This window comes from Equus przewalskii, chromosome 5 (genome assembly GCF_037783145.1).
Source record: "Equus przewalskii isolate Varuska chromosome 5, EquPr2, whole genome shotgun sequence".
Classification (NCBI taxonomy): Eukaryota; Metazoa; Chordata; class Mammalia; order Perissodactyla; family Equidae; genus Equus; species Equus przewalskii.
The window spans coordinates 53545191-53562239 of NC_091835.1; the positions used below are offsets into that span (position 1 = coordinate 53545191).

Below are 17049 nucleotides of genomic sequence, written 5' to 3' on the forward strand. Positions count from 1 at the left end.
GCAGAGGCTTCAAGGGAAAGAGAATGCAGGAACCTAGACAAGATTCAGTCTATCAGTGAAAAGCACAGAACTCATATATCCGCCCGGGTCTCTTGCATTGTCCCTCTCAAGGATCTGGAGTGTGGCAGTGGAAGACTGGGTGGGATACAGCCTCAGCAGAGGAGAAGGAACCCTAATCCCTGGCTCCAACTCAACTGATAGACTTCATTCTGCAGAGCAAAACTCCTTGAAAGAGCTATTTGAGCTCTTCAATTTCTTTCCTCCTATTTGTCCTTGAACATGCTCCAGTCAGGCTCTTACCCCACTGCTCCTCTGAAACAGCTCTCATGGGCACCAATGACCTCCGTGTTTGCTAAACCCAATGGTCATTTTTCAGACTCTTTCTTAGCTGACCTACCAGCAGCATTGGACACAGTTGATCACTTTCTTCCTCGAGCTTCAAAAACACTCACTTTCCTTTACCACTCTGGCTGCTCCTTCTCAGTCTCCTTGGTGGAATCTTCACTTTCCTGACCTCTAAACACTGGAGCACCCAGGGCTCCGTACTTGGACCTCCTCCCATTTCTACATACTCACTCCACAGGTGATAGCATCCAGTCCATGGTCTTAAATGCCATCTAGTTAATCTGATGATTTCCAAGGTAATCTCCAGCCTAGACCTCACCCCTGAATTCCAGTCTACGCATGACCAGCTGTCAGTTCAACATCTCCGCTGGAACGTTAAACAGGACTCTTAAATTGAACGTGTCCAAAACTGAACTCGTGAAATGTCCTCCCGAATCTGCTCCTCTGACAGTTTCTCCTACCTCAGTGAATGGCAGCTCACTCTCTCGCTCTCGTGTGTTCTCTCTCTCTCTCTCTCTGTCGTTGCGCAAAAACAGCATTATCATTTACATCCCCTTCTCTCAAACCCCATATCAATCCACCAGCAAATACTACTGGCTCTATTTCAAAATACAAGCAACCACTCATTGGCTAAGTCTGGGACAATCTGAACATGAAAATATAATGATAGTGACGGATTATAATCCAGAGAATTAAATAAGAATCCATGGGTTCATGTATATAAATAAATACACGACTAAATAAATAGGGGAGAAAGGAAAACTCTTCCTTACCACAGAATACCGACTAATAAACATAAAAGGAATGACGAAATTAGAAAAATGTCATTTGGCAACCACCTAATCATAAATGTTTCAGGGAAAGAAAGATCACGGGATGCTAAAACCAGCAAGTGAGAGTTTGAGAAGGGGACTCAAAATATCTCCCCAAAAGACACTTAAAAGGAAAAATAGTTACTTTACAATGGTTAGTGGCAGACACCACTAACCAAGTAATCAAGGTTACTACCACCAGTAATGGGAGAAATAGATACTATCAGGTACCTCCTAAGAGAGACACAACACCATTTCTTTTATATTTCTGCTGAAAATGGATAATCTGAATTTAACCATGAAGAAATATCAGACAAACTCAAATTGAGGACATTCTCAAAAAATAAATAGCTCATATTCCTAAAAAAAAAAAAAGGTCAAGGTCTTACAAGACAGAAACAGATTGAGGCGTTTTTTTCAGATTATAGAAGGCTAAAGAGACATGCCAGTTAAATGCAATGTGTGATCCTCAAGTGGACCCTGAACAAGGAAAAAAACATCTTTTTTTGCTTATAAAAGACATTAATGGAATAATTAGTGAAATTTGATCTGTAGATTAAACAATAGGACTGTATCATTGTTGATTTTGATAATTTTACTACTTTATGTAGGGAAATAGAATTATTTGAGGACAAAAAGGTGTTTATGTCTGCAACTGACTCTTAAATGGTTCAGAGAATAAAAGAGTTATGTGTGTATATATATATATATATATATATATATATATACACACACACATATATAAATATATAGCTATAGCTATAGAAAGAGAGAGAGAACAAAAAGCAAACAGCAGGGGCTGGCCCAGAGGCATAGTGGTTAAGTTGCATGCTCCACTTCGGTGGCACAGGCTGCACGGACCTACCTGCCACTCACCAAGCCATGCTGTAGGAGTATCCCACATACAAAACAGAGGAAGATTTGCACGGATATTAGCTCAGGGACAATCTTCCTCAAGCCAAAAAGGGGAGGATTAGCAGCAGATGTTAGCTCAGTGCCAATCTTCCTCATCAAAAAAAGAAACAGCGCAATACATTAACTAACATTTGAGGAACCTGGGTGAAGATTATGCAGAAATTCTTTGTACTATTTTTCCATCTTTTCTATGAAACTATTTCAAAATAAAATATTCAACACACCCACACACAGAATGATCTTTCAACACCTCCACTGCCACCATTCTATCCAAACCACAGTCATCTCTCACCTGGATTACCACAATGGCCTCCTCATCAACAATCTCAATTTGCCCTCATCCTTTCTCAAAAAAGCAGCCAGAGTGATCCCATTAAAATGTAAGTCAGATCACAGCACCATTTGCTGAAACCCTCCAATGCCTATTCATTTCACTCCAAACAAAAGCTAACACCCATACCATGACCTACAAGGCTGCCTCTGAGCTGCTGGCCCCAGCATCTCGCGCCTTCCTCAGTCTCCTCCAGCCACTGTCCTCCCTGCACTTCCTCAAATTCAGCAGGCAGGCTCCCAGCGGAGGGCCTTTGCACTGGCTGCCCGGGTCCCCCAGACATGTGCATGGCTCCCTGCCTTGCCTCGAGTCTTTACTCAAATGTGACCCTCCCAGCAAGGACTTCCCTGGCCAGGCTATCTCAAGTTCTTCTCTCACTACCATTTGTCATCTTCCTTTCCTACTTAATTTTTGCTTCTTAGCACCCATCACTCTCTCACATATTGTAGGTTTTATAAATTTATCTTGTCTAATGCATCTCTCCCACTAAAACAGAAGCTCCAGGAGGGCAGATACTTTGTCTGTTTTGTTCCCTGCTGTATCCTAATGCCTAGAACAGACAGTGGGATAATGTCAGGGCTCAAAAGGCATTTGTTGAATGAATGAAGAGTAGACAAAAGCATTTCTTCATATTCTCAAGTTCTGTATTAGCTGATAGAGATCTACAAAGCCAAAGAAAAAACTTGCAAAGTCTAAATCCACATACTCACCAAGGGAAGAACAATTTCCCTCCGTTTCCTCAAAGCTGCAAGCGTAAGTGTGAGCCGGAACATAAGCAGCAGATGTATTTAGAAATGGGTCCCAGACAATGACATTATAAATGACACCTTGTCCCCGGAGGGAGGAGAAGGAAACACTTGTCTTATCATTAGCTGTTAGGGTAACCACCTGAAGCCAAAAACAAAGCATGATTCATGTTTAGATTACAAAAAAAAGCTATCCTATTATAATCCCACCTACATGGGATATTAAATTGTACTACTACATTATAATTCTTGTTTAAAATATAGACCAACCCATTTAGCTTTGGCAAAAGATTGTTCTACAGTTTGTATGGACTAATATAAACAAGTTCTTACACAAAATGCTTCCAAAGTTTTTAAGTAATTTAAGTAAAATATGATGTAAGTAACATGTCAATGCTAGTTAGAACAAAGCAAAAAAAAAAATATTTTATCATCTGCTATACTGTAAACAACCTAAGGGCAGGAATCTTATTTATCTTGCACACTAGTTTTACGCAGCACAAAGGAAGTGTTCAAAAAATGTCAGCTACTATTGCTAGCTACAGAGCTGACGTAGACAAAATCTGTTAACATCTCATAGAGAGGACCCACTTATTTTGTCTAACAGGCTCTGAAATAAGAAAACATCATTATGCAGTAATCCTTAACTCCAAAAATTCCCTTTTAAAGGTTGTTTTTCAGATAGGTGATACATTTAATAGGAGAAACAAAAGCCCTATACAGCCATAATACACAGATACGTTCCTACTAATAGAAGGGAGAAAATTAATTATTAGAGTTTCAGGAGTAAATAATTATGAGACTTTTAGAAGACTTCTGCTGTTTAAAAATATTGCTTAGCTTTCCACAGTATGTTTTCTGGACAAAGGATTGCACAAGTTCAACAAAACATTAACATTATCTCCTACTCTGCCAAGTTTCTATTACAAAATGTTCAACCTTAAAGAGATGTTGAAAGAATAATACAATGAATAAGCTACATACCACCACTTAGATGTGACGATTGTGAATATGTTACCATATTTGCTTTTCTACCCCTCCCGCCTTCTCCTCACTGCCCTATTTTTCCTGCTGAACCATTTTTAAGTTACAGATAATCATGACATTTCATTTCTAAATACTTCAGCATATATGTCGTAAAACAGTGTTTCTCAAACTTAATGTGCCCATGAACCACTGGGTGAGCTTGTTAAAATTCAGACCCTGATTCTGTCGGTCAGAGGAGGCACCCAAGATTCTGCTTTTCTAACAATCTCTCAGGTGATGCCAACGCTACGTGCTCATCTACCACACTTTGAGGAGCAAGGCACTAAGTATAAGCATATTCTCCTATATACCCACAATACCTTAGCTCACCTGACAAAATTAATAATTTTTACCATATAATACACAGCCCACATTAAGATTTTCCCAAGTGGCTTTTATAGCTTTTCTCCCCCTTAACTGAGATCCTACCAAGTTACACGCATAGGGTTTATCTCTAATCTCTTTAACCTAGAACAGTCCTCAACACCCTCTCCCACCGACCCAATGACTTCTTTAGAGATTAAAAGCAGTTGTCTTACAGAATATTCCACAATCTGGATTTTGCGCTCAAGATGCCTAAATTGTACTTTTATCCCTTGTATTTCCCGTAAACAGGAACTCAGACTGAATTCAGGTTAAACGTGTCTTGTTAGAATACCCCATAGGTGACGGTGATAATATCAGACCGCATTCCCATGAGCACATAGTGCAGGCTGACCCGCTATCAATGAAGATAGCTTTGACCACACGGATACGGTAGAGACCATCAGATTACTCCACTCGAAAAGTAGTTTTCCCTTTACAGTTAGAATTAACCTGACGATGCTCTTTGGGCATCCTGGGAATATCCTGTCCCCCGAAAATCTTTCACCTGATGATCCTTGCCTGAATTATTTCACTGAGGGTCACAAAAGGGTGATTTTCTAATTCTATAATTTCTCCTACATTTATTAGCTGGCATTCTTTGGTTAAAAAAAGCCTTCTCTCATCAACTGGAGCTGAATTACAGTTCTTTAAAAAAGGCAGGGCAAATTCCTTGCCTTTATCAATTTTCAGAGTAATTTGGTATGAATCTCTTCCATTGGTAGCAGCTGAGGAGTTTTCTTTTACTTTTTTTTTTGGTATTAGTATAGACTTGTTTTTATTTATTCAACACTTACAATCAATCATTATTCTTTTTAACGACTGAATTGTCCCAAAGTGGGCCAGTGCGAGCCTCTTCGAACAGGCTCCAGAGTCTTTCCGACACCCTATCATCAGTCAGTGCGGGTTTCCTTGCCTTCTGGCACACCAACATTCTAACTCTTAACTAAAAGTTTAAAAAGTAACCTAAAAAGACCCTGTTATATGAGATCTTATATTCTCCATGAGAATAAAAATGGTCTTGAAAATTTCCTATCTGAAAAGGCAACTGACAACTTTTCCAACAGAGCCTCCTAATTTGTGAATAAGCACAATGAGTTTTCTTGTACAGGGCTTCCTCTCAGCATGGGGCAATGACATCTTGGGTGACACAGCAACAAAATGAGATCCTGCTCTGAGATACATATAGGCTAATCACCTATGCCCCGTTTTAATCCCTTCCTTCTACATAATCTGGTGATCTCTCGACCTTCTGGGAAGAATCAGAACAGTCCAGAAAAACTCTACTCATTAACCATCAGACTGAAGGAGGACCTGGTATATTAGACTGCCATCAGGCACATTTCAAGACACAAAGATAAAATCTTCCCCTCCACAAAAGTAATCTACAGCAGTGAGTCTCAAATTTTAAGATGCATAGGAATCACCTGGGGAATTTATCAAACGCAAATTCTGATTCAGTAGGTCTTGGTGGAGCCTAAGTCTGCAACTCTAACAAACTTCCAGGTGATGCCAAAGCTGCTGGCCCATAGCCCACACGTGGAGTAGCAAGAGTTTACAGGGATTCAAAAGCTCAGAGAAAACTTTTGCTCCAAGTTAGAGACTTTGAGTTTGGGTTTAAATATTAATGCCAATGAGTAAATCCTTAAACAGTTTCTGATTATTTCTCAAAACACTATAACCTTTATACTTGCCAAAAGTGTTTAATAGCTATGGGAGTACATGGAAATTACCACCCACTTCCATCCAAGATTACCAGGTGTTAGATGTGGCTGTGACTAAAACATAACAATTTACACACCTCTCTTCAAAGGCCAACATCACTTTGGGTTATCACTAGCAAAGACTCTCAAGATGACAACAAAATAAAAGAGAATAAAGAGATAATCCCAGAAAGATCAAGAAAACAATAAGGAAGAAGCTCCTGGTAGCTTCTCCCCTTCTCAACTGTTATAAAGGTGTCAGAAGCTGGCCACACAAACCACGAGAATCCAATTTACCTTGATAGCATTGGCCATCACCTGAGGCACTTCGGCCATCCTCTGCAGATGCTGTAGCAACCCCTCCTCAGTGAGGTCATTCTCGGGCAGGAAATACTGATAGACATCATACTGCAACCTCCACCTAGAGTCCCGGCCCGTCCCAACGTCACATGGTGGAGGATCTGTACCTCTAGAATCAACAACAAAAATGAGTATCAATCTCTTGTGATACAAGTTCCATCTACAAAACGGAACAAAAAACTCAAATTGCAACTTCTGCAACAACGAATTCAATTTTGGCACTATCGTAAAAGCCACACACTGAGGGGCAGTATGGTTAAATAACCGGATGTTGATGTCAGTCAGGCCTAGACTCAAATGCCAGCTTCACCATTTGTTAGCTGTGCATCTGTGGGCAAGTCACTTAATCTCAATAACCGGTAGGGAATCTCTCTGTAAATAAGAACAATTGCCCCTTCTTCATAAAATTATTAGGATTAAATGACAAAACAGCATACAGCAGTCCGCACGGTGGATAATGCATACGTGGGCATTCAAATGTTGCTTAAATGTTAGTTATCATTACTATTAAAGTAGAAACTAAGGCAGAGTCTTAATTCAAATAATAAAATCTTTACAAAAATAAAAGGGTGCTTCACGGCTCCAGAATGTTTTCTATATTTAAAACTCCAGAAGCTAAGAGGTATTTCTAAGTTCATAACAAAGACTCGACATCTGGCTCTTTATAAGAATGCAGGAAAACAATATTAACTGTAAATGACAGCTCGACTATTAGTAACAATGTTTAAATTACTTCCATTCCAAAAAAAAATAAGCCACTCAATTTTACTAAGAAGAACTATGGATTTTGAGAGAGTTCACACAATAGCAGTCATGCGCGTCCTAAAAAAAAGCAGTTTTAGGAGATAAGAGGTCGACATACCTCGCGTAGCCTAGGTTTGCTGGGGCAAATTTGATAGTTGTTTCAAAGAAATTATACTCCAAGTAAATATTAGGATCAATGTCTAAATCAAACTCCAAATTACAGCCTCCAGGGATAGGATCTGGATGAAACATAAAGAAGTTACTCGACAGACAATTCTTATAGATTTAAATCATACCCAGAAAAACAGAACTCTATTCTTACAAGAACTTCCCATACAGAAGTTAAATAAATACAGAGCTTCTGGTTTATTATTCTACCTCATGAACTGAGGTTAAAGAGACTAAAGTTCACTGAGGTTAAAGGCTCCTGAACAGGGGTCAGCAAACCCTTTCTGCAAAGGGCCAGATGGTGAATATTTTAGGCCTTGCAGGACTGAAGGTGTCTGTGGCAACTACTCCACCCCGCCCGCATGGCAGGAAAGCAGCCTTAGACAATAGGTAAGCAGATGGGCATGGCTGTGTTCCAATGAGACCACACACAAAACAGGCAGCAAGCTGGATTCCGCTCATAGGCTGTAGTTTGCCAGCCTCTGCTACAGAGTGACAAGATCACAAGAGAGAGGGAGATTCTTAAGCTGGGGTCCAAGAATGGGTTTCAGGGCCTCCATGAACACCCTAAAATTGTATGCCAAATGCTGAACTTGTGTATGCCCCTAGGGAGAGAAGTTTTTATTAGATATTTGGGGTCCATGACCCCACAAAAGAGCTTAAGAACCCAGGGACAGAGGAAAAAAACGCTGCCAAAGAGAAAAGGAACTCTCTGGGTGATAGAGGAAGGGGTGTCCACTTTTCCCATGCTTCTTTCAACAGGGAGAAAGATGGTGTCATCTTCACTGCTGGAAGAGTCTTTGTGTATATATAAAAGAGTAAAAATAAAAGACCTCAAGAAACCCAAGACCATGTACGGGAATAGCATTTGGGTGTTTTAACTAAACACAAAATAAATTTGGGGTATTTAATTTACATTAATAATGTGGCTAAAACAGCTCCTCTTTTATTAGGAATCCTATTAGTGACTTTTAAGCATGGCAAAACTTAAAGAAGTCACTTAACATTAGTTCAACTCCATATGAAGAGCTACATATGGTGGACTCAAGTGGACAGGCTGAGATAAGACAGAACAAGGTAAACCAATTTAAAGATTTATAAGATCTCAATTTCATACACTCATCAAATCATTCCCACAGTTGGTCTTAGTTTCCATAAATTGTTGGAATTCTAGCGGTTTGGTCTCCCCTTGCCAGATTTGGAATGGAGATACCCGGTGCACATGTATATTTCAAAATCATGTAGAATCTTCCTCAAAATTCTGTGCTCTTCTTCCATACTCTTTTGCTGCCTTTACAAATATTTACCACACCTGAGAAAATGATACGTATTGTAACTGAAGCTCCACTGTTCGTAATTTTTCTTTGTACGCTGTCCTTGATGGAAGCTTGAAGTCTATGGTTTTTTTAATCAAGTAATTACCCTTTTGCCACAGATAATGTTTTCTTTCCTCAACTCCAGTCCCTTCTTGGATTCTACCTCCTTTACTAGCTATCGCTCCCTCTCCTTCCCCTCACCACCAAACTTGAAGAGTAGTCTAAACCTTCTCACTTCACCTTCACACCTCAATCACCGTAATCTAGTTTTCATCCCTATTGCGTCTCTAAAATGACTCTCATTAAAGGCCACCACTGACTCCTAATTGCGCCATCACATGGACACTTTCAGTCCCTTCTCCTGACCTCTCTGCAGTGTCTTTCACCACTCCTTCTTAGGCAGAACCTCCAGGCTCTTCTCTGACCTCCCTGACCACTCCTTACTCTTATGCTCATCCCTCAGCAGTTAGCATCCCCCAGAAACAGTGCCTGGAATGTGGGGAGCACTAGGACAGTATCTGCTGTTATTTTCCCCCCTAAATCTATAAACACGTCTGAACAATCTCACTCACTTCGTTGCTTTTAGTAACAGCTATTTAGTCGGATAGCTAACCTTACCTCTCTACTCCAGGCCCTTATTTTAAACTGCCTACTGTGCATTTCCATCCAGGGTCTCAGATTCACTGTGACCCAAACTGAAGTCACCATCTACTCCACCCCAAACCCCCAACCAGCCAGCGTTACAACACCCCATCTCCATGCCTATTTTGTATCACTATCTTCCAGCTGTCCAAATGGGAAGCCTATTCTCCCCTCTCTTATAATCCAGAACTAGTAGTCATTACGTCTTACCAATTCTACCCTCCAAATATCTCGACTCCAGCCCCTCTTCTCTATCTCTCCTCTCGTGGCCTCTGTTCAGATCCTCACTTCGCACTTTGAGCCCTCCATTGCGTGCTGAGTCCTGACTCTGCCATGCCCTCTCCCATCCACTCTCCACACTGCTTCTAGAGTTACCTTTGTAAGAGATGAAATGCATCACATCATTCCTCTGCTCAAAAACTCTACGCTTCCTCAGAACCAACCTCAGGATAGAACGCAAACCTCAAATTGTATACGAGGTATTTCACACTCTGGTTCCACCCACATCCACTACTCCAAACACTCCATTCTTTTCCCATGCCTCCATGATGGGAAACTTACTGCCTCCTCTGCCTAGAATAACCAACTAAAATGTTAAGGACTAAGTCTTGCCTCTCTGTTACTGCTTCTCCAAGGACTCCTTAAGTGTTTTTCAAATGAATAAACTATTTTCCTACTCCCTAACTGGGCTATTTAATCATCGTGCTAAATCTCTGGCTCCCTTGCTAGTAAAACTTTTCTGATGCAATAAATTGTACTTGTAATACACTTTCAATAGGATTATAGTTTTCCCTAAATTTTCATAAACAAGTCCCACATTCTGGAGAGTAACAGGGTGCCCAAGACAGAAGGGTTACCTCTTCCTGAGTAGGAGAGTGGGATGGCCACATTTTGCACAGGTTCAGCATCTAAGGTCTCCAAGTACCAAGTGCACATACTCTGCTCTGGTCTAAGAATGAAAACCAGCCCTTTGTCAGTGCCTGTTCCCGAAGTATTGGGCAAGGGAGTCTGCAGTAGGAAAAGAGTCATCATGAATAGGGAGTTGAGCAAAATATTTACTGCAGAGTTGCTCTAGTATGCACACCCTATTCCAAATCTTCTCAAAACAAATAGCAAAAAACCCAGACATTCCTTAGATAATTAAAGAATTCTTTTCACCTCCATGTGCAGGTGCCCACATACACACAGAACTATTTAAAATATATGATCTTTGATCAGGAACGTCAGATGCACAGGGAAATCCCTAAGCTTTTCAATTCTCCCCAAATTAAGGTTTATTACTTCAAATACTAAGACTACCAAGAGAAAAACATGAGCCCTGCTCCCAAGCAGTTCAGTTTTTGCAAAGTTTGTGTTTTTTTTGAGGAAGACTAGCCCTGAGCTAACATCTGCCAATCCTCCTCTTTTTGCTGAGTAAGACTGGTCCTGAGCTAACATCCAAGCCCATCTTCCTCTACTTTATATGTGGGACGCCTGCCACAGCATGGTTTGCCAAGCAGTGCCATGTCTGCACCCGGGATTTGACCCGGCGAACCCAGGGCCGCCGAAGTGCAACGTGCACACTTAACCGCTGGAGTTGACACATTATAAACCACGCGTAAAGCGCACTGTTGGAGAAGTTTTGACATATGTAGACCCCTGTGAAACCATCAGCACAACCAGATGGTGAACACACATATCACCCACTCTGCGTTTCTCTCTGACCCTTCCTGACCTTTCTCCACTCTACCATCCCCCACCCCTACCTGCTTGGAATGCTTTTTGGATAATAAAATGCAAAGTTAAAAAGTAACAGATCCAGAGTGTTTTCTTCAAACTAAGGAAATGAGAAGAAAAAAGTGCCAGTTGGGTTTCACTTTGACAAGCATAGGGAGAACGACCCAAATACTAATGAACAAATAGAGAGTCGACAGCTTCAAAGAACCAAGTGCCATGATGACCCCAAAAATCCAAAGTGCCACAGTGCCTCAGGTTGGGCACAGGGGACAGAAGCAGTTCTCTTCACACAGGCCACTCATTTCTAGAGCTGTGTGCAGTTCTGGTTGCCATCTTCCCATAAATACAGTGAGAACCAAAGGCAGTCCAAGAAAGAAACATTACTATAATTAAGGATAACTAAGATCCTTTCCACGCGAAAACTGAGGCCCAAGATGCTGTTCATCCAGACCACTTCTGTCACATTAGCTACGCTGACATCCCTGTATCCAAGCTCCGCTTCCTCAGATGTAAAATGGGCATTGCAAGTACTGTGTTGAGCTGTCATAAGAAGTAAATTAACTCCCTGGAAAACCAAACACAGGGGTTTCTAACAAGGGGCCGAAGAGGCCCATTGAGTGTCCAGAGGTTCCTACGAAATTATACAAATATATACATCCATTTTGCCAGACAGAGAGTCCAGAGATTTCAGCAGATGTCCCCAGGAGCTTAAGCACCACTGGTCTAGCACATCATACGCCTGCAATAAATATAAATGCCTTTTTTCCCCATCCTTTCTCTTCCTTCAAATGTTGTCTTTGCTGCGATGTTATTAAGAAGGAAATCGTCTATGTGCCATTTTCCTATGTCTCCTAGGTAAGGGCCTGAATAGGAAGATTCCTTTTGAATTTAGTGCCAGAAAAAACTTGGCTTCCTTTGAGGAACTGGCCTGTTTCTTCCCTCTAACCAAGTTATAAAATTTAACATGCTTTGATTTCTGCACTGTCTGCAAAGAACTCGGGCAAAAATCAATATAGGGGTCAAAGGCACTGTTGTCTCTTCAACTAACAGAATTGATTCCTTTCTCTTTTCTTTGGTTGAACTCTTCTATTTCTAGTCTATTAAACTACCACACATCCACACTCACACCCACACATAATTTCAAAACCTTCATGCTAGGGGCAGGAAGGCAGGAATAAAAAAATACAAAATACTTAGTTTGAAAGATATTATGACCAATGCCTATAAAATATATAAGAATTGGGGGGCCAGCCTGGTGGTGTAGTGGTTAGGTTTGCATGCTCCAATTTGGGAGCCCAAGGTTTGCAGGTTCGGATCCTGGACGCGGACCTACACAGCATTCATCAAACCATGCTGTGGCAGCATCCCATATACAAAATAGAGGAAGACTGACACAGATGTTTGTGCAGGGACAATCTTCCTCAAGCAAAAAGAAGAAGATTGGCAATGGATGTTAGTTCAGGGCCAATCTTCCTCACCAAAAAAAAAAAAACAACACCCCCCCAAAAAAATATATATATAGACTTACATATATATATTTATACATATATATATATATAAGAACTGGATTTAGACAGCTTTGTTTAGCAAATTCCAGAATATTCTAAGCTAGGATTAGGACAAATAAAAGTACAACTTCATAGAGTTAAATTCATTTATTAGTCCAAAGGGTCATACTGGCTAAATATAAACAAACTTGTAAAAGTTTAACATAAACAGCAGGTCCTTAATAGCTTAAACTAACCCAGAGTATCTGAAAAACTTCCCAAAGCTGAGGCTGAGGTTAAGGGTTTTAGTGAAGATCTCTGTAGGGTCCTAACTGCTGCTGGAGGCATAGCCCTGGGCTGGATGAACAGAATGTTAGGATTCTTTTGTTTCCACGAGACTCTGAAGAATAAAGTTGACTGTGTGGGGATTTTAGTAAACTTCAACACTTAAATGGCTGGAACAACAATGGAAAACTATTAAAATGTATTCTTAGGTAAAACCCATTAAGGACCCAGTAGAGTAGGAAAAAAAGGTGGGAAATCATGAGGAAAATTTAACTGCAGAGACACTCGGTACCGGTCACCCTCCCTGAATGCTCAGCCCTCTATCACCAGTCACATGTCACCTCTTTCAGTCAGGTGTCACCAGACTCCAGAAAGGCCTGAGATACTCACCGCCTAGCCACTCTCCATCACTAACCTGACAGGCCCCAATCTTGATTTTTAATTTAAGACATGAAGTCAAACATCAAGAGACATCAAATTCTAATATTTATACTAAATACAAGACCCCCAAATATGAGAACAGTTTTTATGGAAATAATTCTTTGTACTTACCTTAGAAAAAGAAATTGTTGTATTCTGATACTGGGAGTGTATTTGGAAAATAAGAAAAGTCACATTGCTGGAAATATGACGTAAAATAGCTTCCTCTGGAAAGGGCCTGTTGAGCTCGAAGTATCTAAATGTCCCCATAGAAAATTCAAGAAGACCTACAATGGCAGACACATTTCATTGTAACATTTGTACTTCTAATAGCAGTTTGTAGAAATCGCATACATAAATGAACACATACTATTAACTTAATCCTCAGAAAAACTCGCTGAGATAAATATTATTATTACTGTCCCCGTTTCACTGATGAGGACAATTAAGCTTAAAGAGGTGAAGCGCCCCACTCAGGGTGACTCAGCTAGCAAGTGGTGGAACCCAGACCTAAAATGGAGAAAAGGTATTTCAAAAGATGTGAACAATACTTGAAGTGCTGCCGACTCTCAAGGTGCTCGGCTCCCAGAGGCCAGATTTCCCCATCTGGGAGCAGCAATAACAATTCCAAAAGGAACAGAGTCCTTGAATTTAAGGATTAACAACTCTGGGGAGCTACCAGCAATGGTGAATGCATTGATATTAAAGAACAGTACGATCTAGTGAATTCTGTAGTCAGTCCAGCCTGGAGAGACACAGGTGGCTTCAATTTTATCGCGCCATTTACTAGCTGTTTGATCTCAGCCAAGTTACTTAATTCTCTTAAACCTCCACTTCTTCATCTGTTAAATGGGACTGTATTAGCTAGCTTGCAAAGGAAGCTGCCATCAACATTGGCAAAAATGTCTGCTGAGTGCCCACACCAGGTACTTCACACACAGTAGTGAACCACAGGCATTTTGGAAAAAAGAGATGTTTAAGGATCAAGTTCAGGGTCCACAAAAAAGATCAGTCATAAGAGGATTTTTCCAGCACTTCATCTAGGCCTTTCCCATCTGTCTTCTTGCCTCCATTAGCTTGGCTGTGTTTGACTCACTCACTCTGCCCATGGTTCTCTGTGTGCCTTTCTCCCAGCTGCATACCAGTTTTCTTCTTCCAACCTAATTCTCCAATAATCCACTAAAAAGGCTGCTTTTACTTCTGTGTGGTCCTGGATTCCCCATCTCACCCCCTACCCTATAGTCAGTACGTCTCTGCATAAATAGCTTAAGAGCTCCCAAGCATTATGTAAGCAGTCTTGGAGGTTCAAACCTAAAAATAGGAAAAAAGAGATTTAAATTTAATATAAATGAAAAGGAGTTGATGAGGTAAAGATTATAATTCACCAGAGAACTTTTGTGGAATTATCATGTTTTATTTTAGAAGGAAATTAGAGTCAGTGGGTGGTAAAATAAAACACTCCAGACACTAAATAACTTCATAACTCATGCTTACGTAAGCTACACAAGGCTAATTTTCCCAAGAAGGCTAATTTTCAACACTTTCTTTTTTTTAACACAAGTATTCCATCTGGACGATTTAAAAAAACCCAAAAAACTATCAAGAATGGCTAACTAAGAAAGAAAGCCAAACAGAACATACAAATAATGTTAGGACTAGAATAAAGGTTACTCTCTATTAATTTTCCCCAAACTCCACAATGCTATTATATTACGTTCATAACTTAATGTATTTTAATTCATAGAAAAAAGGTTATTCGTGGTTATGACTTAATTTCTAAAAGTCCAGAGAACATTTTAATAACTGTAACAATGATAAATGAAGATGGTATATTTCCTTCTATTTATATAACCAGAAAAACAGCTTACCTTTTATGTGAAATAATACTCAAGCCAGAAGAGAGCTAAAATATGAGGGAGTGGCTAATAGAATCTGGGTAGGGAAGTCAGAAAATGTGGGGAGTTTTTTGGGGTTTTTTTAAAAGAGAAATAAGAAAAACAGTTTTTCTATTTCTCAGACCTTCCCATCATCATGATTATTTTATTAGAAAACCAAATTATATATAAAATTAAGTGGATCTCAGTAAAGGGCACTAAAAACATTTCATTTATTGCCTTAATTTTGGTCTCACTTGCCCTCCATCTTCCAAGTCTTAAAAATATCCACAAATTCTAGTCTGTGAAACTAAGAACACTATCATTTTCTTTTCCTAGAAATTAAGGATTTCCATCCCGTAACTGTTCAGAGCACTCAGCTTATTTACCATCCTGTCTTGTCTAGTTACATTTTCTATTTTTCTGTTTTCTTCAGCCCTCACACCCATTTTCTCTATTTGACAAACATTTATTAAGTACTTAAGGACTAGTCGCTCTGCCTACTGGATTGTGACCAACACTGGTACAAGGAGATTCATAAAAGTTATCCAAGACTTCTGTAATTATCACTTAAATTTGCCCTTAAATATATCTTAGAAACTGTTTTACTAATCTTTATGTCTATTTCCCATGACACGAACTTTGAATCAAAACACTACCCAGAAACTTTAAAAGCCCTGGAAGTGACTGAAGCTATCAACTAATGAAGTCTTGCTGGTAATCTTTTCTTAGTCTTCCCTTAACCTATCACATGGGGTGAAGATAAATCACAACTCAGAAATACTTGGAGAACCAAAACTTTCAGGGCTTTAAGACAGTAGGGAAAGACAGGACCATAGAAACTAAAATACATTATTAAACAACTGGTAACTTAAAATCAGTAGGGGTATTAAAAGTAGGTATTCCTGGGAATATATTTTAAGTGATTTTTCTTTTCTTTACACATTTCACTGTTTATCAAATTTCTTTAGTGATAGCGAGGTGCTCTTATCAGAAAGAAATTGCACAATTTGGAAAAAATCTCCATCTTTGATCGCGCTCAAAACACTGGCTCTATTTCAACTCTTCACATGAAACTTATAAAAAAGGGACACATGCTTCCCAGACAAAAAGATGACACTCTCCCAACACTTCTGTCATTTGTTTTGTTTTTTGCTTAAAATGGCAATATTTTTTTCAGATTATATTCCTTATTAAAGAAAGGTTAGAAAAATAGAGAAAGTTAATTCCTCCAGCAAGTATACTGTGCAGAAATAATCATTACTAACAGTTTGGTATATATCTTTCAGGATTTAGGCAGATATCAGCATGAGTATTTCTATGTAGATGGAAAAAGAAGGATACAAGTATGTTTGGTATAGCCTATTTAATAGATCTTAGATATCTTTCCACATCAACGTAGATATTCTAGCTTTACCATTTTAAAAACTATATAATATTCCATTCTGTGTATGTAACCATAATTATTCAATCAGTCCCCTGTTGATGAACATATAGGCCCTTACCATTCCAGCACGAATAAGAAATAGGAAATAAAATGGTTCTGTTTTTGTGAAAGATTATTCTAGAAGACACATCTATATCAAGCAATAAACCTACTTGAAAAGTGTTAACAGTGTAACAGATCGCCTTTGATCTTACACAGTCTGTTCTCATTAAGAAAATCAGGAATGAAAACAAACAGCCCCTGTGAGAGTATGTAATGATTTTAGGACCAAAACATTAAATGATAGTCTTTGCTTCTAACTTCTTCCTCAAGAACACCTGGTGTTTCAGAAAACAGTTACAACTTTCAT

At 39.6% G+C, this 17049-nt stretch overlaps 1 protein-coding gene across 2 annotated transcripts in view; it reads right to left on the reverse strand.

The window, feature by feature from the left end:
* The window catches only part of TM7SF3 (transmembrane 7 superfamily member 3), a 36169-nt gene that overhangs the window by 11977 nt on the left and 7143 nt on the right, over positions 1–17049 (reverse strand). For both annotated transcript variants that reach the window (XM_008515835.2, XM_070620856.1), the window contains exons 2-6: positions 13512–13666; positions 10329–10479; positions 7464–7584; positions 6539–6710; positions 3114–3291 (exon numbers count right to left, since the gene is read on the reverse strand). In XM_008515835.2, coding sequence (XP_008514057.2) covers positions 3114–3291; positions 6539–6710; positions 7464–7584; positions 10329–10479; positions 13512–13666 — 777 coding nt within the window. The remainder of the gene's footprint in view (positions 1–3113; positions 3292–6538; positions 6711–7463; positions 7585–10328; positions 10480–13511; positions 13667–17049) is intronic.